The following is a 22,458-nucleotide window of genomic DNA, read 5'->3' as shown; positions in this document are numbered from 1 at the left end:
CAAGGGTAAGTCTGCCGCTCAGCTTCTCCCCAAGCCTCCCAAGCTTCTGTTTTTGAGCCTCAGCCATGGGCATCAGACATCGAGGTAGACGATTGTCCCTGACAGGCGCCTCTTCTGCCACTTGTCTCGCTCTCGAAAAGAAAACATACATGGCAGCAGCGTATCATGGTCGTCCGCAGAGTTCCAGATCCACATCTTCGGTCCTTGTCTGCAGCCGCTCGGGGCCCTAGCGAACGCCTCGTCACGCGACGGCATCTCGCTCGGAATGTCATCCAGCGTCACCTGTCGCCACGATGCGTCTCGAACCAACACATTTGCTTGTCGTTGCCCTGGTCTTCCCCGCAATTACCTTGCGTGTGTCCAAGCCCCTTGCAGGTGATCATGCACGACTTCATTTGATGCGTGAGCCGAAAAATTTGAGACAGAAAATCGGGAATCTCGTCAGCCTCCCACGCTATCACTGGTCCATCCCACGACTTTTAGGACGTGTATTGCGACTTTACCTGTGCGCTGGCCAACGACGCTCAAAGCGATACCCGAAAGAACTATCGCGCCAACTGCGTTTAGACTGAAATAACCTCTCCCCGCTCTTACTGTGCTTGCCGTTCGGCTTCTAGATCCACAAAATGCGTAGGCCAGCCTTGCAACCATCTTCTCCTCCACTCTTCTGTCATACTAGTTCGCTAAATGCGCCCTGACCCATACTCAGCGAAAGTGGATTCCACTTCTAGTTCTTCCCAGCATCCCAACAACTGATTGCAACTTCATTTTCCCTTCTTCGTTGTCGATTTCGTCATGTTCCGCCAGCCAGCGGCGCGACTGAGGCAAATAACCTCACCCATCTTCAAGCGAGGTGGCGCTCGAGCACGCACTGGACGCGAGCAGACCTTCAAAGCCGAACAACTTCAAAGGCCATTTTGGAACTCAGGACGGGTCTTGCTATTTTCTGCAGTTACCGGAACGACCACATACTTCTACGGCGCCAATGACGAACCGCACAGAATTCAGATGCCATGGAAGAAGTCATCAGGGCCCCAATATGCGAACAAATACGAGATGGAGAGAGTAAGCTTGCAACCATAAAGTTCCTTCGCATCCACCAGACACTTAGGTCATTACAGGCGATTTTAGAGCTCAGGGATGTTCTTGGGGAAGACACCATCAGCACCGACGACGAAGATTTGCACCGACACGGGTATTCGGAATGGTCTTCTATCAACATCGACCAACTTCCTGTTGCGGTGGCGTACCCGAAGTCCACTGAGGAATGTGCCACGATCGCCAAGGTTTGTTACAAGTACAAGATACCGATGAGTAAGTTCAGAAAGATGCATATAAGAATGAGTGTTGACAGTGCGCAGTCCCATATTCTGGGGGATCGAGCTTGGAAGCCAATTTCTCAGCTCCGTTCGGTGGCATGAGCATTGACTTCTCGTTCATGGATCAGATCCTGGCCTTGCACGAAGATGAGTGAGTTAATTATACGTTTAGCATGCAAGACTGGCGACGCTGACAGTGATGCGTAGTATGGACGTAGTGGTTCAGCCTTCTGTCCCATGGATGAGTCTCAATGATCAGATCAAAGACTCGGGGTTATTTTTCCCAGTCGACCCTGGCCCATCGGTACGTTTTCATGTGTTGCACAACTTTGCAATCAACCCTCGGAAACCCCGATGCGGAACTCCGAATTCATTCTAACGGGCGTGGCAGGCCCGAATTGGAGGTATGGTGGGTACGAGCTGCAGGTAAGGTCTATGATGGTCAGTGACGTGGTCCAACAGCTGACCCTCCTAGTGGCACCAACGCAGTGCGATACGGCACGATGAAGGATTGGGTCATCAATCTGACTGTAGTCCTTGCCGATGGCACGATCATCAAGACCAGAAGAAGGCCCAGGTATGCAAATTGTTTCCGTGTCGGAATGTGCGATAGACTGACTATTTCTAGGAAGTCATCGGCCGGTTACAATCTTACCAACCTCTTCGTTGGCTCCGAAGGCACCCTGGGTATCGTGACTGAGATCACTTTGAAACTCGCAGTAGTACCACAAGAGACCAGCGTCGCAGTCGTCACCTTTCCCACGATACGGGATGCCGCTGCCGCAGCTTCCAAGGTGTTGCGCGCCGGAGTGCCGGTGGCTGCGATGGAGATAATGGATGACGTGCAGATGGGTGTAATCAACAAAGCCGGATCAACGACCAAAAAGTGGAAAGAATTGCCGACCATGTTCTTCAAGTAAGTTTCCAGAACATCCCTTGACATGTGAAAGCACGAACTAAGAGCCTCAAACAGATTTTCGGGAACCAAAGCAGGGGTACGTCAGCCCTACGCGTCCTGCAATTACCTAGAGCGGAACTGACTGCATATAGGTACAGGAGAACATTGAGCTGGTCAAGTCCATTTCCAGGAAACACAAGAGCGGGGACTTCGAATTCGCCGTCAGCGCCGAGGAGCAGAAGACGCTTTGGTCTGCGCGCAAGGAGTCCCTATGGAGCATGTTGGCGCTCCGTCGCGAAGGCGACGAAGTTTGGTCAACAGATGTCGCCGTGCCGATCTCCAGGCTCCCAGACATTATAGGTATGTAAGCGAATACAAGGTTTCCGGAGGTTGCGAACTAATTGTTGAAAGAAATCTCCAAGAAGGAGATGGATGACCTCGGTCTCTTCGCCAGCATCCTAGGTCATATCGGAGACGGCAACTTCCACGAAAGCATTATGTACAACAGCAAAGATCCCAAAGAGCGAGCGGCTGTCGAGAAGTGCGTTCATGACATGGTCGACCGCGCGCTAGAGATGGATGGCACATGTACCGGCGAGCACGGCATTGGGCTGGGCAAGAAAGAATCGTTGCAGAAAGAACTCGGTCTCGACACTATCAATGTGATGAGAAGCATCAAGGGCGCATTGGATCCGTATTGGCTCATGAACCCGGGAAAGATCATGGACGCTCAGGCGTAGCATTGCATGTCGAGATGGCGCATCGTCTGAAGTTCCTCGACGAACACGCATTGGAGGACGCTTGATTATCGGTGCATCTGCAAAGAGCATATTTAGATTTCTTACCGCTCCATCGTTTAGTGTTGGTTTTGTCTGGTAATAAAAAAGTGTTGTTCATGGCAAGACAGTCGGCAAATGAGCGCGTGCAAGACCTCCGTGATCGGCTGGTGTCGCGTTTTCCACCCCACCCCCGCGTCATACCTAGCCAGAACTTTGTGAACTCGATTGACTCAATCTTGCAATACCAACCACCACCACAATGGACGCTGAAAAGTTTACATCTCAGAGCAAAAACTTCCCCAAGAAGAAGTGCGGTGTGTAGACCATCTCTGGTTGGAAATAGCCGACTGACTCCGTTACAGGTGTGCTCGGCGCGACGGGCTCCGTCGGCCAGCGCTTCATCCTCCTTCTTGCGCTACACCCACACTTCGAGCTCCACGCCGTTGGAGCCTCTGAGCGATCAGCCGGCAAAAAATACAAAGATGCGGTCAAGTGGAAGCAGGCGCTGCCCTTCTCGGAGCGCATTGGAGAGCTGGTGGTGAAGAAGTGCACACCTGAAGAGTTCAAGGACTGTGACATGGTCTTCTCTGGTCTCGACAGCGATGTTGCTGGGGACGTTGGTACGCAGTTTACTCCAGGTTGCGATCGCAAATACTGACACATAACAGAGATGGCTTTCCTCAAGTCCGAACTCGCCGTCTTTTCCAACGCAAAGAACTACCGCCGCGACCCTCTCGTGCCACTCGTCGTACCCACCGTAAACCTTCCCCATCTCGACGTCATCAAGCATCAACGGAAACACCACAAGCTGGAGAAGGGTTTCCTTGTCTGCAATTCTAATTGCGCAGTCATCGGTCTCGTCATACCCTTCGCAGCGCTCCAAGCTAAGTTTGGCCCCATAGACCAGGTCTCGGTCGTCACAATGCAGGCCGTGTCGGGCGCTGGCTACCCCGGTGTAAGCAGCATGGACATCATCGACAACGTCGTGCCTTTCATATCAGGCGAGGAAGACAAGCTCGAGACGGAAGCATCGAAGATCTTGGGTAGCGTCAACGACGACATCACAGGATTCGTAGATCAGCCCATGAAGGTGTCCGCAGCATGCAACCGCGTGCCGGTACTGGACGGACACACCGCATGCGTATCGCTACGCTTCCAACGCCGTCCGCCACCGAGCGCGGAAGAAGTCAAGCAGGCAATGCGCGAGTACGTGTCTGATGCACAGAAGCTGGGTTGCCCGTCTGCGCCCGCGAAGGCGATTGTGGTTATGGAGGAGGCCGATAGACCACAACCAAGGCTGGACAGGGAGACGGATAGGGGGTACGCGGTTAGCGTGGGTAGGATAAGAGAGGATGAGGCAGGCATCTTCGACCTCAAGTTCGTTGCATTGAGCCACAACAGTAAGTTTGACTTGCGATTGCGAAGGGCTGGGCGAATGCTAACTAGTTGCAGCTGTCATTGGAGCGGCGGGCTCGTCGATATTGAACGCAGAGGCGGCGGTGCTGAAGGGGTATGCTTAGGGTTGAGAACCGGGATACAACTCAGATGCAAGAAATAATCAATTGCACACATTTGGAGTCTAGAGACGGTCTGGTGACTAAGTGCTCGTTGATCGTGATGTGAGAAAACTCCATGGTGTTGTCCTGATCCGCGACGAGTAGCGCGGCCACACCCTGAATCCTACATTGACGCAAGGATTTCAAATTTGCATCCTTCATCCCATGATAAAACAACTGAACAGAAAAATTGACGTGAAAGTAGGCGCCTGGACTCCAAGATGTTGAGTTCCCCTCGCTTGAGATGGGGCATCGGAGCACTTCAGCGCTGGTCTTGGCGCGCTAGTCCTCGGCTACGGCACACGCTAGTGGCAGACGAAAAATGAGGACTCCAGTCTCTCGAACTTCGCTTTCGACAGGACCTCCAATCTCAACGACTAACCTCACAGAACCGTCACAATGGCCCGTGGACCCGTCAAGCACCAGAAGCGCCTCAGCGCGCCCTCGCACTGGCTCCTGGACAAGCTGTCCGGTACGCTCGACTCTCGCAACTTGCGATGCAATGGCTATCGCGACTTCAGAACTGACATCTTCCAGGTGCCTATGCTCCCAAGGCCTCCCCCGGTCCTCACAAGCTCCGCGACTCCCTTCCCCTCATCATCTTCCTTCGCAACCGCTTGAAGTATGCGCTCAACGCCCGCGAGGTCAACGCCATTCTCATGCAGCGCCTCGTCAAGGTTGACGGCAAGGTCCGCACCGACTCCACCTTCCCCTCGGGACTGATGGACGTCATCTCCATCGAGAAGACCGGCGAGAACTTCCGCCTGATCTACGACACCAAGGGCCGCTTCACCGTCCACAGGATAACAGATGAGGAGGCACAATACAAGCTCGGCAAGGTCAAGCGCGTCCAGCTTGGCAAGGGCGGAATTCCCTACTTGGTTACGCACGATGCGCGAACGTAAGTTCCCGCTCTATCAGCCGTTGGACCACAGTTTGGGCTAGGTGTCTGAGGGAAACCTCTTTCACCAGGCATAAGACCAGGGTCTGGCTATGTCCGAATTGCTGCTAAAATTTTGTGTAGAATCCGCTACCCCGACCCAGCCATCAAGGTCAACGACACCGTCAAGGTCGACCTCGCCACTGGCAAGATCTCCGACTTCATCAAGTTCGACACTGGTGTCATTGTCATGGTTACCGGTGGTCGTAACATGGGTCGTGTCGGTGTCATCACTCACCGTGAGCGCCACGACGGAGGCTTCAACATTGTCCACTTGAAGGACGCTGTTGACAACGAGTTCACCACTCGTGAGTCCAACGTCATGTAAGTTGGATGTCCGCATAGAACGAGAACAACTACTAATGTGCGTTCAGCATCATCGGAAAGGAGAAGCCATGGATCTCTCTGCCCAAGGGTAAGGGTGTCAAGCTCTCCATCGCTGAGGAGCGTGACCGCCGCAGGGCGTACGCCATTGCTCACTAAGCGTGACGCTGGCGTAGATGTAGGTTAGGATATGAAGCACCCATGAGTTCATGAAGATAGGTGCAGGACTCGATCCCAAAATTCAGGCGTTCATGATCACTTGTGGGGAGGTTGATCGGATCTGGAGTCTCTGCATATCATACGAATACCATGTGAGGTCTGAGAATCAAGCAAATAAACACTTCAGTCTTGCCCAAACATGAAATGCTTTGAATGTTCAATGGACGTGCGACAGCGTGGAGCCGTGCGGGCTGTGCAACGGGTCAAGTGGATCTGTAGTGTGGGAGATATAGGCGGGAAGGCTCAAACAAAGAGCATCTCGCGTGGAATGCGATAGGTGTGGTGATATAGGTTGGTGGCGCTGGCCTGATCCTTTTCCGGGATCTGGCTGCAGTTGATAGGAGGGCGCTATGTTGTGCCCTGTTTCGAGGCGATAACGCATTGCAGTGTATTTACCAGGCGAGGTCTGCGCCGTCGTGGAAATAGATGGCGACCACGATGGCTGGTGTTGACAGTCGCTGCGCTGCCTCAGGACCAGGAAGAAGAAAGGGTCTGTGTTTCAGCGGTCTCGTCTGAAGCACGCAGCAGAGCAACGGTGTTCTCAGTGCCTGGATGATGGGCCGTGCGTCTACGCGAAATGAGACGATAGATATCCCTGCCAAACTGGGGCGGGAGAGCAGCGTGGACGCGTGCGACTCCGACTGATGCTCCGAACACAAAGCAAAGTCGCAGGTAAGACGGGCCTGCTGCGAGGGCAAGGGGCGCGACAACGGGGCTACCCGCGAAAATACTGCCGCCGGGGGTTGTCCAACACGCTACATTCACTCACAGCGCGACAGCTTAGACGTCTGGGTCAACGTCAACGGCTCGATAGGTCCCGCGTCAATACCAAGTTACTGCAGCGACTAGCCGGCATAGTTCCAACGTTCGCTATACCTCGCGCCATTCACGCCGCTGATTGGCTGCGCGTCCGCTCTTTCCTGTTGCTGCACCGTCGCTCCTTCCAGCCCTCCGCCCACCTCCTCCAGGCGTGTCCCAAGCCTACCACGCTTCCCCGCAACCCCCAACAGCCAGCGCCTGCCCCCTCGAGCGCCTCATCGCGTGTTCAGCCGTCGTCGCGCATGCTCAAGCTCCTTCGAGGCATCGATGACCCAACAGGCATAACTGGTGTAACTTCGATCGTCACTCGTTTCACGTCAGGGCAAGAGTGCGCTTAGGCACGTTTACGACTGCGCCCACTGTTACGAGACTGCGGACCGTCTGCACCTTCACCTTCGTCGCGCACACGTCCGATCGCCCTCCCCAACACCACGCCGTCGCCTTGAGAGAGCCGGTCTCTGGCGAGCCGGAATTCCACGCGGTAGCCTCCGTTATTCTTCGCCAACATGTTGCGCCCTGCGACCCCCTTATCGATACTATTCTTCGTCGCCTTTGTGCTGCTGCTGCTCTCGACGCTCTCGACGCCTCTGATCAAGAGCATTCCCCTCGCTACCTACCGCGGTGTCCACTTTGGCGTCCTCGGCTACTGCGAGAATGGCGACCAAGGCTGCAAAGGGCCCATGATCGGGTACAACACTGGTATGGCGCCCAGTATCACATACGACGGCCACGGTGCTAACTGTTCAAACAGAGAAACTGTTCGCAGGCGAAGACAGCTCCGACTTCTCGCTCCCCTCCGCCCAGCGCCATGCGCTTTCCTCCATTCTCATCGTGCACCCCGTCGCAGCTCTCATGACGCTGATCTGCTTCGGTCTCTCCGTCGCTGCCCACTTCCACTCGCCCGCCCACTCGCCGCGCTACCTCCTCGCCCTGCTCATATTCACGTTCCCGACTCTGCTGGTCACGCTGCTCGCTTTCCTCGTTGACATCCTGCTGTTCGTGCCGCATGTGGGCTGGGGAGGATGGATCGTGCTAGGTGCTACCGTCATTATCGTCGCAAGCGGTATCGTTACGTGCGCTATGAGGCGCACACTGGTCAGTCGCAAGGCGCGTAAGAGGCGCATTGCCGAGAACGATGAGATGAACGGCCAGACCTACTACGCGAACCGCGCCAATGCGACTGTAGCTTCCGAATTTCCCAAAGCCGAGTCGCCGCCTCCGCTGTCTGGAGAGACCATGACCTCTGGAGGCAGGGACGGTAATGCAGCCTACTTCGACCATTCTAAGCCATCGCCGACCGACGACATGACGCCGCTGAACCAGCGCAATCCTTCTCTCAAGACCGTTAGTAGCGGAGGAAACGGCTCGGACAACATGAACCCACCGAACCGCGGTCCGTCAGGTCGTCGACAGCCCATGGATCAGTATGGCAACCCCGTGCCACCCATGCCAAACGACCAATACGCTATGATGAATGGCGCGCCACGTGGAAGGGGAGGCCCGATGAGGGGTCGAGGAGGCCCACCAAGAGGTGGACAGTATGGCGGCCCGAGAGGAGGAGGCTACGGACCAAGAGGAGGTATGCGCGGACCTCCGCCGCCGGGATGGAACGGTGGTGGACGAGGCGGACGCCCTCCGAATGGACCTCCAATGCAAGGCCAGCCGCCAATGGGTCGAGGAGCGCCTCCCCCAGGATACAACAACGGCAACTTCTACAACCAAGGGCCACCGCCCCGTGAACAGTCACCATATGGCAGAGGACCACCGCCTGGTCAGGGGCCACCGCTGCCAATTGGACAAGCCATCGAAATGGACAACCGCACAGGCACGCCTCCAACAAACTTTGGTTTGAGGGAAAGTGACGGTGATGTTGCAGGCATGCTCGCTCTCCAGCAAGGTGGATTCCCTGCTGGTGCGCCACAGAGGCGGCCATCGGATGGCGTCATGAGCCCGACCAGCGAGTACTCTACAGAGTAAGTTTCGTCAAGCCTACCTCTTTGTAACGTGCTAATCCTGGACAGTGAGTCGGCGTTACGACCGCAGCCCCTACAACACCAACAACAGCCGCCCATGCCACAGCAACAGCAGCAATACATGCCAGTACGAGCGGGATGGAACCAACAACAGGTCCCGTCAGACCAATCACTCAACACACTAAACAACAGTAGCCGTGGGCTATCGCCGATCCAAGACTCACCCGTCGAAATGCCTGCTCACATATCTCACATTGGTGGCCCTAACAGGGTAGAGCGCAGTTCCGATTACTACGAAGACGTAGACCCCAGGTTCGCAGAGCCTTCACAAGCCCAGGCACCTCCACCACTACCGAGCTCCCTCATGCCAGGCGGCTTCGCTCCGCCAAACCCCAACTTCCTCTCCACAGGCAACGGAAGCGACACAAACCTCCCGCGCAACAGTTCTTACGACGACCTACCAGAAGGCGCGCGCTCGCCCGCCGCAAGCGAAGCATCACATTTCACATCCGTCTCGCAACGCCCCGTCAACCCCAACTGGCGGCCGGAAATGGGTGCCCCAGCTGGCCAATTCGCGCCCTTCGCACCTGGCCCTCCACGCAGACCCATGCGTCAAGAAGATGTGATCCTCGAAGCCAACGCCGCAAACCCCGACTTCGCGATCCCAGGCGCAGGCCGAGGACGCGGACGAGGACGCGGCGGCCCCATGGGCGGCAGAGGAAGAGGAGGCGCAATGAACATGCCTCCTGCGACGATGATGGGACCCGGCCCCGGCTTATCGAATCAGTCGAGATACCCTGGCGCTAATGCCATGTAGGGATGGTTTGTGTGATCATCCAGCGGTAACCGAGGCTTTTCATTCCAAAGAGATGGAGTTCGATCTTTTCCCATCTCCCTGTTCTTTTCTCTCCCACGCGAAGTGTACAAAAAAACCTTTTCGTTTTGCATCTTCCGCCTCGAACCGAACGAACGAAACACACAAGGCCCGTTCTGTCGAGGGAAGCCCAATTGAGCATACCTTAATTTCTAGTCCAGCGAGCTGTTCTTCTCCATGCCGCTGCTGTCCTGCGCCTTCTTTCATTTTACTCCGCTGGACCGGATCGGATCACATCGCAAAGAGATGTTCGAATCCGACAGCCTCCGCCGTCCTGAGCTTCAACGTCCTCATGGTAGCGGATACCCAGCCATCTTGCTTTTTACTTTTCTGTTTCTTGCTGTTTCTCCCGGCTGTTCTGGGCGTGGTCTTCACGAATACATATGAGCGCCCTTCTCTCCTCTTCGCTTCTTCTTCTTCTACTACTTGTTGGTTTTCTTGCGAAAGGGTTAGATATACGATTAGCCCTAGGTGGGCGGATTTTTTGGAACACAACGAGCTCTCACATTAGGCTGTGGAAAGAGGAGGGTTTGCGGGATGTACATAGGTTTTGACTGATTGGGAGGATGTGTGGGGATTGGATTGGATGGCAGAGAGGAGATGGAGGAGGAGGAGGAGCAGATATTTTGTCACTAGCAGAATACCAATACCAAGAATTCTTTCAAAAAAAAAGAAAAAGCTATGTCGCTTGGTTGCGGTGCAGTGTCTCTCCGCTGTAGTATGCCGTTCTCTCTCGCATAGACCCCCAGATGCCTTGTCTTGTCCGAACTTGTTATCCAAGATGTTCCCCTGTCACCCACCCCTCATCCGTTGAATTGCTATGTATACTACAGCGGCCTAGAGTGAAGAAGGCCGGTCTTAGCTAAAGCTGTTATAGACGGGCGGAACGTTGTTCGTGGCGGGAAGGCGTGGTGCGTGTGTGGTTGGATCTCTACTTGCTCGCTGGCTACAACTAGAGCTTCTGAAGAGTTGAGTAGCCAGGGTATTAGCTACGTTCTCGTAAGGCCCATGGTATTTGGGCTTTTACTACCGTTTGTCAACCTTGTGAAGTTCGAAATGAAGTTCGTTTCGTCTTCCATCTTATCTTTTCGCGCGATCAGCCTGGTTGATTGTGGAGCAGTAGGCTTGGCCGTGTACTCTTGATAAGAAAATCAAGTCGATATACCGAAGTAGGGCCTATAACTCAATATGTAGTGAAGCAGTGGAAGGGCCTTATGTCGAATACGTGGATTCCACATTTTCCCTTCTTCTTCTTCAACTCATGGCTCAGTGTGTGGGGCATACTGACTGCCTGCCTCTCTGTTTCGGGAAGCTCGCGGGCGTGAACGAGGCAAAGGCAGTGCGACTGGTTTGATCTAGCCTTGGGGCAAGACGCAGAAGACTATGTATGCTTTGTGGTTGTCATTACAAGAGTGTGTGAAAGACGCATCTTTATCTTGAAACCATGGCTATTATTGTGCATATCAAGATAAGAGTTTGGTGATCAGCCCGGACCAGGACCATGTCCCGGCCTTACTCAAAGATGCAATGTCTTCTTCTTGGCTTGGAGGATTAAAGGGCGACTTGAGATCCGGAGAGTTCCTGAAATGCGAGTGGATTGTGGTAACGCAAGTGCACGTGTTGACCGACCATGAGTGACTCCATGAGTCACACGTGTCGTGTGCTTGTGGTCATATTCCGACCTCACAGACTGATTTCATTCATACACATGGACGCGTTGTCATGTTGTAATGGGGCGGTCAAAGAACCACGTGAGGAGGCTATCCGACTTCCAAAGTTGACGCCAGACCGGGATCAAGGGGCATTCTTTGACAGCAGTCAAGGTCGAGCCATCAGAAATAAACTCATCGATGTCTGGATTGTGGCAGTCGTAATCGGCTCGTCAAGTCGTGTGCGTCGTGTGCTCATAGTCATACTTTGATGTCGACGTGTCGCCATGCTGTAATGGGGCTGTGGATGTACCACGCGATGATGCTGTCCGTCTTCCAAAGTTTAGGCCAAGCCGGGATGAACTGACATTCTCTGACAGCAGTCAAGGTTGAGCCACCACGATTAAACTCATCGATGTCGTACAGTAGACGCGCAGTAGTGGCAGTCTAGGCTTATCGCATTCTATCGAAATTTTGTTCGGATTACATTCCGTGCTGTCGTTCGCATTCGCAATGTGGAGTCGTGTGGGTGGCGGAAAACAGCAGCCGTTGAACTTTCCGATGGTGGTGGTGTTCGTGAAGAATTTTCCGTCGGGATAGGCCCTGTCGCCTGTCGGTGAACGGTCCACCCACTGCGTGCATCTCCGACATCGTATCTTCTCCTAGCTCAGCGTTTCCCCAGATGTGAAGTCGCGGTCTTGAGCTTGGCATTACACATCGCGCACTTTTGGATGCATCGGCCCCGGATTCTTACCCCAGAATTTCAGCAGTGACACGGTTGTTATTCTTACGTCTCTCGTATTGACTTTGCGGGGTAGCCATGCGCTGGAAGGATGTTGGCATCCAGCCTCTACGGAAGTTCAACGTGTGCCTCGTCTCGATGCCACTAGCGACAGCCAATTGCTTGACCAGGCCCGGTGGCACGGCACTGCCCAGGTGCTTAGCAAGGGCAGAGCTCGACAAGCAGTGCAGTAGCGCCTTTGGTAACTGTCGATCGAAGCAGAGCCGCCTCGTAGAAGATAACGGTTTCTATGTCTTCATGGCTTATACCGTGTTACGAGGACCTTGCGAAGCTCATGTGATAGGTCGCTTCGTTCGAGGCGGTCGCTCAGAGTCGGATGTCTAGATAGTCATGCCGATAACTGCATGCGCTGATATGAGCAGGCCTGGACGCTGCGTTGGTTGACGCTCCGACATCGTCATGGGGCATGCGTGCAGACGTGGCTTTATCTTGGGCTGAGGTTATCGTGAAGCAAGATGATGCTACTAGCGGCACTAAGGTCTTGCGCTAACTATACATAGTTATCAAATCCACTTCTTTCATCCCACTTCTGGATGATTGTGGGGTAGCCGTTGATCTGCCTTATCTCCAGACTCTCAACATCCTCATGATGCTTTTTTGGCTATAACCTTCTTTACAAGCATGCCACTGATGATAGTTTCAGACGATGCGGATAATCTATCAATCGCGTGTCCAACTTTTCCGCTGAGCGGGCGTCCTCCCATAGAGGGGTTTAAAGAGCGAAAATGCGACGCTCGACTGCGGTGGCTGGCCAATCAGCCGCACGCTGATGCACGATATGGATACTTCGGGGAAAGCTGGGTTGGTGAAAGGCCGAAGCTCGGCATCCAGGCTCAGACACCCTGCATCAACCACACCAGCGACATGTTTTTATCAGCTGCTATCTTGGCCCACACCGGTCTAATGATAGGCGAAGGGAACCATCGGCTGTGTCACTGACCCGTCACGCGCATTTGAAGCGTCGTATCCGCATTCACTGGATCCGCATCTTAAGTCCTATTACTTCGCACCGGGATTCTCACCCCATTGTCGTTCGACATTCCCAGACCTCGCCCCCCCAACCAAGTCTACCCTACCCTGATACTCAAGATGCCCGCATTGGCTCAAGACAAGGTTTTGGCGAGAGATCTGAAGGCTAAGAAGACCAAGTCCAGGAACGGATGTGGTCGATGCAAACTCAAGAGGGTAAAGTCCAACGATTGCGCCTACTGCACTGGCCCACTTGCTGACAAAAACAAAGCTCAAATGTGACGAGACCGCTCCTGGTTGCTTGCAGTGCAGGAAAAGGAACGTCGCGTGTCCTGGCTACGAGAAGACTCTGAAATGGTCGACAAAGTACGAAGTCTTCAACCCCGCCCAGTCCAAGTCGGCGTCCCCTAGACCCAGGTCAACACCCGACGCCACCTCTACCACTTCACCGGCAGCGAAGTCGCCCCTTCCCCAGAACGTCGCCAGTGGTATCGAGGCTGCGTTGGCTGCCGTCCTCCCTGCAGGCAGGAAGAACTCCCCTCCCACACGACAACCCTTGACAACACAGGCCTCATCAGCAGTCCCGTCCCCACCAAGCTTCGAGGAACCGGCCTCGATACAAGAGTCCTCTACCGAGGATGGTGATTCCCCTCGCGAGTACGAGCCTTTCCCCATGGAGGATGTCAACAACATGGACCCCATCATGCTTGATGGATTCGCTGACGCTATCCAAATGCCCAACGAAGACTTCAGCTTTGATCCATTCGACAACATCGACTTCGACTCTGGATCACTGGAGGACCTTCAGTTTGACATGCAAGACCTTTCGCAGAAGCAAGACATGAGTTCCACTTCGTTGCCTGTTATGGACCGGGAACAGAACCGAGAGTCTAGCCCCAGGCTCTCGCGTTCGTTGCTTCTTGACTTGTATCGTCTTCCAAGTCCTTCTCCAGACCCATCCTCTCCGGATGATGTGGAGTCACTGCTCGTCCAGCACTACTTCAAGGACGTCTGCGCTGTGTTTTCTTCTTTCGATTCTGTTCTTAACCCCTTCCGGACTACCATTGGCCGCATCTACAAGGACTGCCCTTCTATTAATTACGCGATCCAATCCATGGCTGCCGCGCATCTTGCCAACACATTCCCCAACATGGCGGCCACCGGCCTTGAGCTACAGCGCAAGGCGCGCGAGGCACTGGAGCTGGAGCTTCCGCTTGCCCAGAGGGATCACACAAGCGCGACCAAGACGTTCTTGAGCATCATGCTACTTGGTCTCACCACCTCATGGCACGACAGCAACGCGCTCGGACTCGAGTACTTGTCTATCGCGCGAGATCTTATCCTCCCCAAGCTTTTCAGTAGGTCGGGCGGAATTGAGGTCGAGCGCGAGGCACAGTTCTTTGAGGAGTCTTTGATCCACTGGGAGATGCTCATGGGCTTCGTAACAGAAGATGCCATGAGCTTCTCGCCCAAGTCAGGACTGCGACCTAGCATCACCGCCAGGACGAACACTCCTGCTGCGCGTGGGCCGCAAGGCAAGACAGTCCCTCATCCATGGACAGGCATCGCCCCAATGATCCACTTCCTGTTCGCCGAGGTTGGTCGTCTAGTTCGCAAGGAGCGCTCGATGGACCGGGAAAACTCGATGGACCTCCGTCGACGACAAGAGAACCTTCAGAACGCCGCCTCACTGGAAGAGGACCTCCTAGCTGTTGACTACCCATCAGTTGATCAGGTCATTGACACTGGTGATGAGCGTACCCCCAAGGAACACTTCGTCACCATCGCCGAGGCCTACCGTCTGTCTGGCTTGTTGGAAATCTACCGTGTCTTCCCTTCCATCCTGCGCAAGCGCCTGGGATCCGGCAAGACCAAGGGTAGCGAGAACATCGAGTTTGCCTTCCCCACGCCGCGGTTCGAAACAGTCTACGAGGCTACCGACATCAAGCTGTGGCTCAACTCACTTGCCATGCACATCATTCGGTCACTCGAGTCTCTGCCTTCCTCGTCCGGTTCCTTCTGCATCCAGCCGCTTTTGCTTGTTGTGTGTGCCTCCGAGTTGAAGTTCGTCTCTTCGATTGACTTCTTCGACGTGCAGGCCAACGACGCAGAGGTCGTCGCCGCTCGTGAGTTTGTCATCAGGCGCTTGCAAGAGTTCGCTCTTAGGCTTCCTAACAAGCCTCTTCGCAAGATGATCCAGCTCATCAAGGAGACCTGGCGCCAGTCTGACGAGGGCCAAGACGCGTTCTGGATTGACGTCATGAACGATAAGGGTTACCACACCATCATGTGAGCCAACCTTGTCAACCTCTACCGACCATGGGGCGGAACCTCGCGGCTCCCCTCAACCAAAATTCCGTCCTTTCTACGATACATTTACGACATGACATTAGCGCTTTTCCTGGATACGGCATTTCTCTACGGCGTTCGACATCCTGTTCCTGTTTCTTTTTAGCGCGCCATTCCTGGAGACCATGTTCTGGTCCTCCCCTGTACGACTGTATCCACAGTACTGTCCTCGATACGAACATCTAATGTACGGCTTCCACCTAGACTCCTCGGTTCTCAGCATCCCGGTGATGTGAAATGTGGACCCTGGCCTACCGCGACACTACCATAATACGACTACGATATCCCGCGCGATACCCTAGCGACCATCCCATTGCCTACTGCGATAAACCAACCCTTAATACTGGCATCCATCTGGAATGCTCTGCCAGCGACCACATCCCCTTCTGCGACCTTGTCCCATTACGATACCCCCCAGCTGCGATCAGCCCACTGCGATGACCTGTCACGATGACTTGTACCGATATCTGGACCCATACCAGGACCCAGTTCCGCCTAATAATGACATCTATCGAGATGCCCATAGCGACAACCCGAGCGACACCTAATCTTTCCATGCGACAATACCATACCAAGCAACAACACTAATTCCTCTTTTACCCTTGCGATACCCCCGCTGTTTGTATATTACTTTTCTTCCATTTCAGGTAGGTATGAGTGGATGCTTCCATGTGTTTCCGATCGCGACACTTTCGTCCACTGCGGCCATGCATCCTTGCGCCCACTACCTGGCTCGACCGTTTGCACCCTGCCACGATTGGATCGATGCATCGTTCGGGTGACTTGTATGTAGACTGCTCGCCTTAGCGTTCTTGTTCTTGCTTCACGATACCCATTTGCTTTACTGTTCTGTTGAGCGTTTGCTCTTTTTGTTATGCGATGTTTCATCGCGAGCTTTGTTGTACGATACATTCGTGGTGGGTGGTGGCAGGGACGAAAGAGGAAGGAGGGACGATGGGGGAAAGACACCGGCGCTCTGTATCCCAGACACTGTCATTTGTACTCGTGGGTAAAACCACGAGGTGTCGGGCATGTTTTAGGCACAACGTTGGTTTGCGCAAGTGTCATGGTGGGTGAAACCCCATGACATGCGGGGAAAGATAAGGCGCTGTTGTTTGCTTGGACTAAATGTTGTAGCACCGAACCACACTACCACGATGCCTTCGCATCGCTGGAACATGCATGCACGGTGGACAGGTAGTGGAAGGTGGAACATAATAATTCATTCAATCAAAGCCGTGATGTGGGTAACACTACATCACAGGTCTGTTCGCCTCATCGTCGCTATCATCATCATACGCAATGAACTCTCTCCGTCCACTCGATGCCTGCGTGACAAAGTATCGTGTCGTCTCGTACGCTCGTAGCTTCTTCTCTGCGCCTGGGCTGAACACCGAATCTGCTTCCTGGGGACCAGTGGGGATGGCTAGGAGACGCCTTTCTGCACCAGTCAAGCGCAGGCTGCTCTTCTCGGATACTGGCTCAGGAGAGCTGTTGTTTTTCATCCTAGAGATACCGTTAGTATATGAGGAATAGTCAAGAGGAGCAAAGGTGTCTTACCATTGTTTACCCAAATGTAACCCCTCAGCAACGCAAGCCAATATCGCAACCACAACAATCATCTGCAGCGCCCACAGCCCAATGAACGAGCTATGGAACTCTGGCGTAGACAATATCGATTCCGCATGACACACAATTCTCCTGTGCGGACTTGACGTTGACTGTGCCTCCTCATGGCTGTTCATCAGCACCGCAGTCGGTACCGGCTTCTGCGGCGCATCCTTGATAGCACCCGCCATATACGAGTCGTACAGCTCCGGCTCTGTGTGTTGCAGTTTCTGCAATTCCGATCCTAGGCTTGCGCATACATTGAGTGCTGCGACGGGACTTTGCGAAGGGTCTGCTGGTGACCAATGTGCGGCGGAGGGTGTGTAGGCAGCAGAAGCGGGAACGGATGATGACGGCATATCAGCAACGATTTCGCAGCGACAATGTGTTTGTGTAGGCGCAGCGAGAGTATTCGATGAGAGCAGCAGAGTCGCAACGAGCGACGTAGAGATTCTGGCCAACATGGTCGTGTGTGGTGGTGATTATGGTGTCGTTTCTCCGTAGAGAAGAGAGACACACGATTATAAGTGTAGTTTTCTCTTGGTGTTAACAAAGCCACGCGATGTTACGTCTGTACCAAGATGAGGGGAAGAGGCGCAGCGGTTGGGATTCCCTTGCTGGTCGGTCCGTTAGTGATGTTTTCGGGCGTACTTTTTCCAAGATGACATACCTACCAAGGACTGGGCCTTGACACCTAAGTAAGCGATGTGGTTGATGATAAGCAGTGGAATTGCTGGTGCGTCAAGTTGGGTGGTAATCTGGCGGCCTGATGTAATGGGCTGATGGAGATAAGGTGGTAGATGGGTAGGGGAGTGTGGTGTTGGTGGTGCTTATGAAGGATGATGATGCCATGCAATGCTATGCGATAGCGAACCGTCGATGGGATTGATGATTAGATTACTCGAAATGGTGAACAGGTGAAATCCCGAATGCGCGCAGCAGCAGCCCAGTCTATATGCGAAAATTATCCCCCGCCTCTGCCCATTCTGTGTTCAGCGCAGCTGTTGTATCAGCTACGCCCACACCACAGCCGGCCGTTTCGCACAGTAGCATCTCGCCGGGGTCTAAGCGGGAAGCAGAGACCGGGTTCTAGAGTCAGCGGTCACGCCGGGGTGCGCGCTGCGCTGCGCCTTTTTGCTGTAGCTTTAGCCGAGATGAGCGCTCGTGTGTACAGTAGTTGAACGGCGGGTTGTCTGTGAGCACATTAAGATAAGATGGGTGAGCTGATGGGAGGTTAGTGTTTGGTGGAAAGTGTGGGTTAGATTGCAAAGGTCATTGGTGCATTGGTTGCTGGAGGCGCAGCTGGGAACCGCGTTATGGCTAGCGGCGTCCTCACAGATTCAAGCATCGTCACTTTTCCTTCGTTCGATGGATGATGCTAGAGATGGTGTTCATCTCAGTTTCTGATCGTCTTGCGCACTCCAGCGATGACTTCACTCGTTTGCAACTTCCGTCCTCTGTCATGGTGCGGACCTCACTCCGGGTACCGCACTCACAGACAGGGGGCTCCACCCTCGAAAACGGACTGCGAAACGTTACTCTCGACACACGGACGTCCACATCCAGTACACCAACCCTCTTCCAGCCATAGCACATCTATTTTTCCTTCTCTCCTCGGCATCCTTCCGAGTCGTACCTGAGGCTAGAGCTAGAACGACGATAAACATCTCTCGGTCCTTCCCCACGGCTTGAGCTATTAATATTCTTTCTTTTTCTCGTCGCCAAGCAGGTACTGGCAATACATCGTATAGTACGCGGGTCCTTTCTGGTCTTGGTAAGTGAGAGCGCGAGCGCTCTGGAGGGCTCTGGACCGGACAGTTTCGTGAGGTGGTACGGAGACACCGACTCACCTTCCGGTCGCGTTTGTGTTGCTCGTACAGCTGTTTGTCTAGAGTTTGAGAGTCTCAGCTGTCATGTCAGATACCGTGGACTATCGAACACGGCGTTCCCTCCGCGCGCCGCTACTTAAGCATACAGCAACTCTTGCGCGACAGCGGGGCGGAAGGCCAAACAGTTGGAGTTGTGAATTACCTTTTTCTCACGAAACGCCTGGCTTGAGCTTCCGAAACGGATCTCCATGTGCTAAGAAATGCCGCGGAAAGCTTGTGAGTGATAGAGATCAGGGTTGCTGCATGTGCCGTTTCACAATGGTGGGTCTGTATAACCGCGGTTGATATCATATCGCTGAATTCCATGTTGGATGTCTCTTGAACGAGGATCACGGATGAAGTGGAGTCATGAGAGTGGAAATGGTCAGATTCTTGTGTGTCTTAGCGACGGAACGATTGTCTTCATGAAAAGTCGATCTCGCTGTAGAGGCTCGGACTGACTGATATCCTTGTAGGAGCGCGGTTAGTCCTGCGACAGGGAATTTCAATTCCTTTAGGCTTGCTCGATGTTTGGTACGGGTCCCACAGTGAGTACTCGTCGACGGTCCATGGTAATATCGCGTCGCTACAGCACTGTTCCTCCAGATCCTCTTTCAGCTTATCCCAAGTATCCACAAAGCTTGGATCCATCTTCAGTATCTCCCTTCTCATGGAGTCTAAATCTTTCTGGTCTCCACACTGCCCCAGTATCATCCGCTCCAACTCTCTGGTAAGGATACCTTTCCATTCACCCTCTCGTACAGCTCCATGTTGCGTCGCGGCCTGTTGGCAATGTTCTGTCCCAAGACTGGAGCCCCAAAGCTCGACGTGATCCGCCCTTCCCTGATAACATTCTCTCAAAAGCGCCATTCTTCTGTTCTTATTCTTTTCTTCTTTGAACCAAATTGTGCCGCAAAAGCGGCACCAGTTCTTTCCCGCTACAACCCATTGAAGGAGACAGTCTTGACCGATGATATGCCGACATCCGGGGGTAAGAATCTGGACTGCGACTTTACAACTGCCCGCGGGGCTGCAGCATGTGTGTACATTGGTTTCATCCCATCTGCAGTATTTCGGCGGTGTGCCTTTCGTTGTGATGCGAGGTTTGCAAGGACGAATCGAGGTTTGTAATTGTGCAAGCTGCGCGCTTATATTCGATACCTGAGGATTCGGCGATAGGCAAGTCATCGGTAGTTGCACAGCTGACTGCTGCAGTGTACGGGCTGATCTTTCGACTGAGTCTTCTGAAAGTCTCCGTCGGAGATATGGCTGTGGTGGCAATGTCTCCAGCTTTTTCTTCGCTTCCGCCTTCGTGAGCCACTCTACTGCGAAGCCGCAGACTTCGGTCCAGAAATTGCACACGAACTGCTCACAGACCATGCAGTGCTTGTTGTAGCCCACCAAACCGTGTCTGCTGACGGGCCTTGTACGCAGCATGAGCCATACAGCGAGTGAGGGAGGAATGTCTGGCATATATTCAGCCGCATCACGGCGTTCCCGATCAATCGGCGAGGACACGACGTGCGTGGAGAGTGACATGATCGGCCTGTACAGATAAATGACGGATGGGATGATAGCGATGGCTGTTCCTGGTAAGGATTGAGCGGGCGTCTTCTGGCGATGGTTTCAAGAAAGCCATACGTGGAGCAAAGGTAAGTACAAGCACAAGAGTGCGACTGCTAAGACACCGTCGAAGCAACGAGTACTGTGCTGCGGTCGTAGTTGACTCCATTTGTGAATCAGGCAAGACCGACATATACCAAGCCAAGAAGCATGTCAGAGGCCTCCAGCCATATCGCTCCTACCTCGGGATGCATTCTCCGCGAAGTAACCTTATTCATATTGCTCTTGTCTCTTGTGCGGATGTGGAATGCATAGATCGAAAGGTCGTACGTCAGGATATAAGGCTTTTGCCGTCTTGGGGCTCTCGCGGTGCTCATATTGTGAAGCATGATGCGAAGACCGTGCGGCGGTTAGTCATGGGCGAGTGTTGCTAGGAACACACGCCGAAGCTCAATTCGGTGGCCGCATCGACAGAACCTGAAGATTCGAGTAAGGCGTTACGTCTGTTGGGGTTCAAGGAGTGGAGGGGATGGCTGGACTCGTAGATGCCGAGGTGTCTTCGCGTCGGCTTGCCCTTGGTCTCGCCAAGAGCTGCAGTACTAATGTTGACCCACCAAAGAGAAAGTGCTGTAACTTCATCGCTCTTACGCAGTTGACATTGCTATCGACCTTGTACACACTCCCCTCCACCAGCCATCATGTGCCTCTCCGTCAAGTCCTCCTACTCGCCACCTACCAGCCCTCTCCGCCTTCCCACGCATCGTCACCCGCCTCACCCCTCCCAACCCTCTACAACAGCACCGTCCCATTCCCCCCCGTAATCAACCCAATCTCCCCCGGAATAACCGACCCATTCTCCACCGCCGCCGCATGCCCCCTCGCCACCGCTCCATAAACCGGAAGATACTTGTCCAAATACGGCAACAGCTCTTTCGCGCCGGGCGTATTACGCCAATCCCGCATCAAGTCACAAACAATAGAGAAGAGGGAGACTAGTTGGACACCCGCGGCCTGCATGCGCGCGTTTGCCGTGTCGCGCACGAGCTGCGTGTAGGTGCCGCTGGCTTCGACGTTGGCGAAGACGGAGTAGCCTTCTGAGCGCAGGGCGAGGGCGAGGAAGGTGGTGCAGACGTCGGTTGTGATGCCGCCGACGATGATTTGCGTGCGGTTTGTGGCGCGGATGGCGGTGCGGAAGGCTTCGTTGTCCCAGGCGCTGGGGATGTGTTAGGAGGGGTGTTTTCTAAGAAGTGGGCATTGTGATGTGTTGACACAAGGTATAGTGATCACGATGAGGAAGACGACTTACCTGACCTCGCCCTGACGTCGGATAAGCGGCGCATCAGGATACATCTCCAGCATCTCCTTCGGCAACGGTCCATTGGGTCCTTGGTCCGCAGACGTGCTCATGATTACGGGGATGTCAAAGACCTTGCCGAGTTCGGCGTGCGCCAGGATATTTTGCTTGTAGAGGGTTGGGTCCCAGTCTCTGGCTAGCTGGAAGAGGCCAACTTGTAAGTCCAGAACGAGGAGGAGCTACGTTGGGACGTTAGATAGGGATATGGGGTTGGAGAGTATGAAGAAGACTCACCGCCTTGTCCTTGTCGATGCGCTCCCATGGTACAGCTGAGGCATGTTAGTTGCTGGAAGATCTGACTTGCGGGACAATCGTACCGTCACTGCGAACGGTGTTGAGCAGCGTGAGGGCCGCGAGGGCGATGGCGGAACTGAACTTCATCTGAACGACTGATGAATGATCGGTATATCAGGCTATGCTCCGGAGTCTGAGAAGTATCCGATCTTGTTGCAATGGATGTGTAACTTGAGAGCAGTTGCAAGACCTCTTTATACGCCTACAGAGTCTTCAGCCTCATCCACCTTGACTCCTACCTCCCGCCCAAACCCCGTTCAATGGCATCTACTCCACTGCGCAAATACCTCATCGGCACGCC

General features: G+C 53.9%; 7 protein-coding genes across 7 annotated transcripts; 5 read left to right on the top strand and 2 right to left on the bottom strand.

Annotated features, from left to right (window-relative positions):
- Positions 1-795: 795 nt before the first annotated feature.
- Positions 796-2,957, top strand: J4E79_000543 (uncharacterized protein; the record flags this gene model as incomplete). The annotated part of the gene is made up of 10 exons (XM_049349459.1): positions 796-1,065; positions 1,122-1,314; positions 1,362-1,470; positions 1,527-1,623; positions 1,711-1,745; positions 1,795-1,896; positions 1,948-2,235; positions 2,293-2,314; positions 2,370-2,577; positions 2,629-2,957. 10 exons carry the CDS (start codon positions 796-798, stop codon positions 2,955-2,957), a joined length of 1,653 nt encoding a protein of 550 aa, XP_049216246.1.
- Positions 2,958-3,255: 298 nt separating this feature from the next.
- J4E79_000542 (uncharacterized protein) lies at positions 3,256-4,516 on the top strand (the record flags this gene model as incomplete). Its single annotated transcript, XM_049349458.1, has 4 exons — positions 3,256-3,310; positions 3,359-3,616; positions 3,665-4,396; positions 4,449-4,516. The coding sequence occupies 4 exons, from the start codon at positions 3,256-3,258 to the stop codon at positions 4,514-4,516; spliced, it is 1,113 nt and encodes a 370-aa protein (XP_049216245.1).
- Positions 4,517-4,951: 435 nt separating this feature from the next.
- RPS4 (40S ribosomal protein S4) lies at positions 4,952-5,975 on the top strand (the record flags this gene model as incomplete). Its single annotated transcript, XM_049349457.1, has 4 exons — positions 4,952-5,024; positions 5,090-5,453; positions 5,577-5,816; positions 5,867-5,975. The coding sequence occupies 4 exons, from the start codon at positions 4,952-4,954 to the stop codon at positions 5,973-5,975; spliced, it is 786 nt and encodes a 261-aa protein (XP_049216244.1).
- A 1,385-nt stretch (positions 5,976-7,360) lies between these two features.
- Positions 7,361-9,644, top strand: J4E79_000540 (uncharacterized protein; the record flags this gene model as incomplete). The annotated part of the gene is made up of 3 exons (XM_049349456.1): positions 7,361-7,553; positions 7,606-8,827; positions 8,876-9,644. 3 exons carry the CDS (start codon positions 7,361-7,363, stop codon positions 9,642-9,644), a joined length of 2,184 nt encoding a protein of 727 aa, XP_049216243.1.
- Positions 9,645-13,241: 3,597 nt separating this feature from the next.
- Positions 13,242-15,414, top strand: J4E79_000539 (uncharacterized protein; the record flags this gene model as incomplete). The annotated part of the gene is made up of 2 exons (XM_049349455.1): positions 13,242-13,337; positions 13,393-15,414. The coding sequence occupies 2 exons, from the start codon at positions 13,242-13,244 to the stop codon at positions 15,412-15,414; spliced, it is 2,118 nt and encodes a 705-aa protein (XP_049216242.1).
- A 1,309-nt stretch (positions 15,415-16,723) lies between these two features.
- On the bottom strand, positions 16,724-17,542 carry J4E79_000538 (uncharacterized protein; the record flags this gene model as incomplete). The annotated part of the gene is made up of 2 exons (XM_049349454.1): positions 16,724-16,976; positions 17,031-17,542. The coding sequence occupies 2 exons, from the start codon at positions 17,540-17,542 to the stop codon at positions 16,724-16,726; spliced, it is 765 nt and encodes a 254-aa protein (XP_049216241.1).
- A 3,756-nt stretch (positions 17,543-21,298) lies between these two features.
- J4E79_000537 (uncharacterized protein) lies at positions 21,299-22,244 on the bottom strand (the record flags this gene model as incomplete). The annotated part of the gene is made up of 4 exons (XM_049349453.1): positions 21,299-21,722; positions 21,816-22,042; positions 22,098-22,132; positions 22,181-22,244. 4 exons carry the CDS (start codon positions 22,242-22,244, stop codon positions 21,299-21,301), a joined length of 750 nt encoding a protein of 249 aa, XP_049216240.1.
- Positions 22,245-22,458: the final 214 nt, after the last annotated feature.

The sequence above is a fragment of the Alternaria viburni genome (genome assembly GCF_023758015.1).
Source record: "Alternaria viburni strain BMP 2772 chromosome Unknown scaffold_1, whole genome shotgun sequence".
Classification (NCBI taxonomy): domain Eukaryota; kingdom Fungi; phylum Ascomycota; class Dothideomycetes; order Pleosporales; family Pleosporaceae; genus Alternaria; species Alternaria viburni.
Note: the sequence above shows the minus strand (reverse complement) of the source record. Positions and strands in the feature narration are given on the sequence as shown.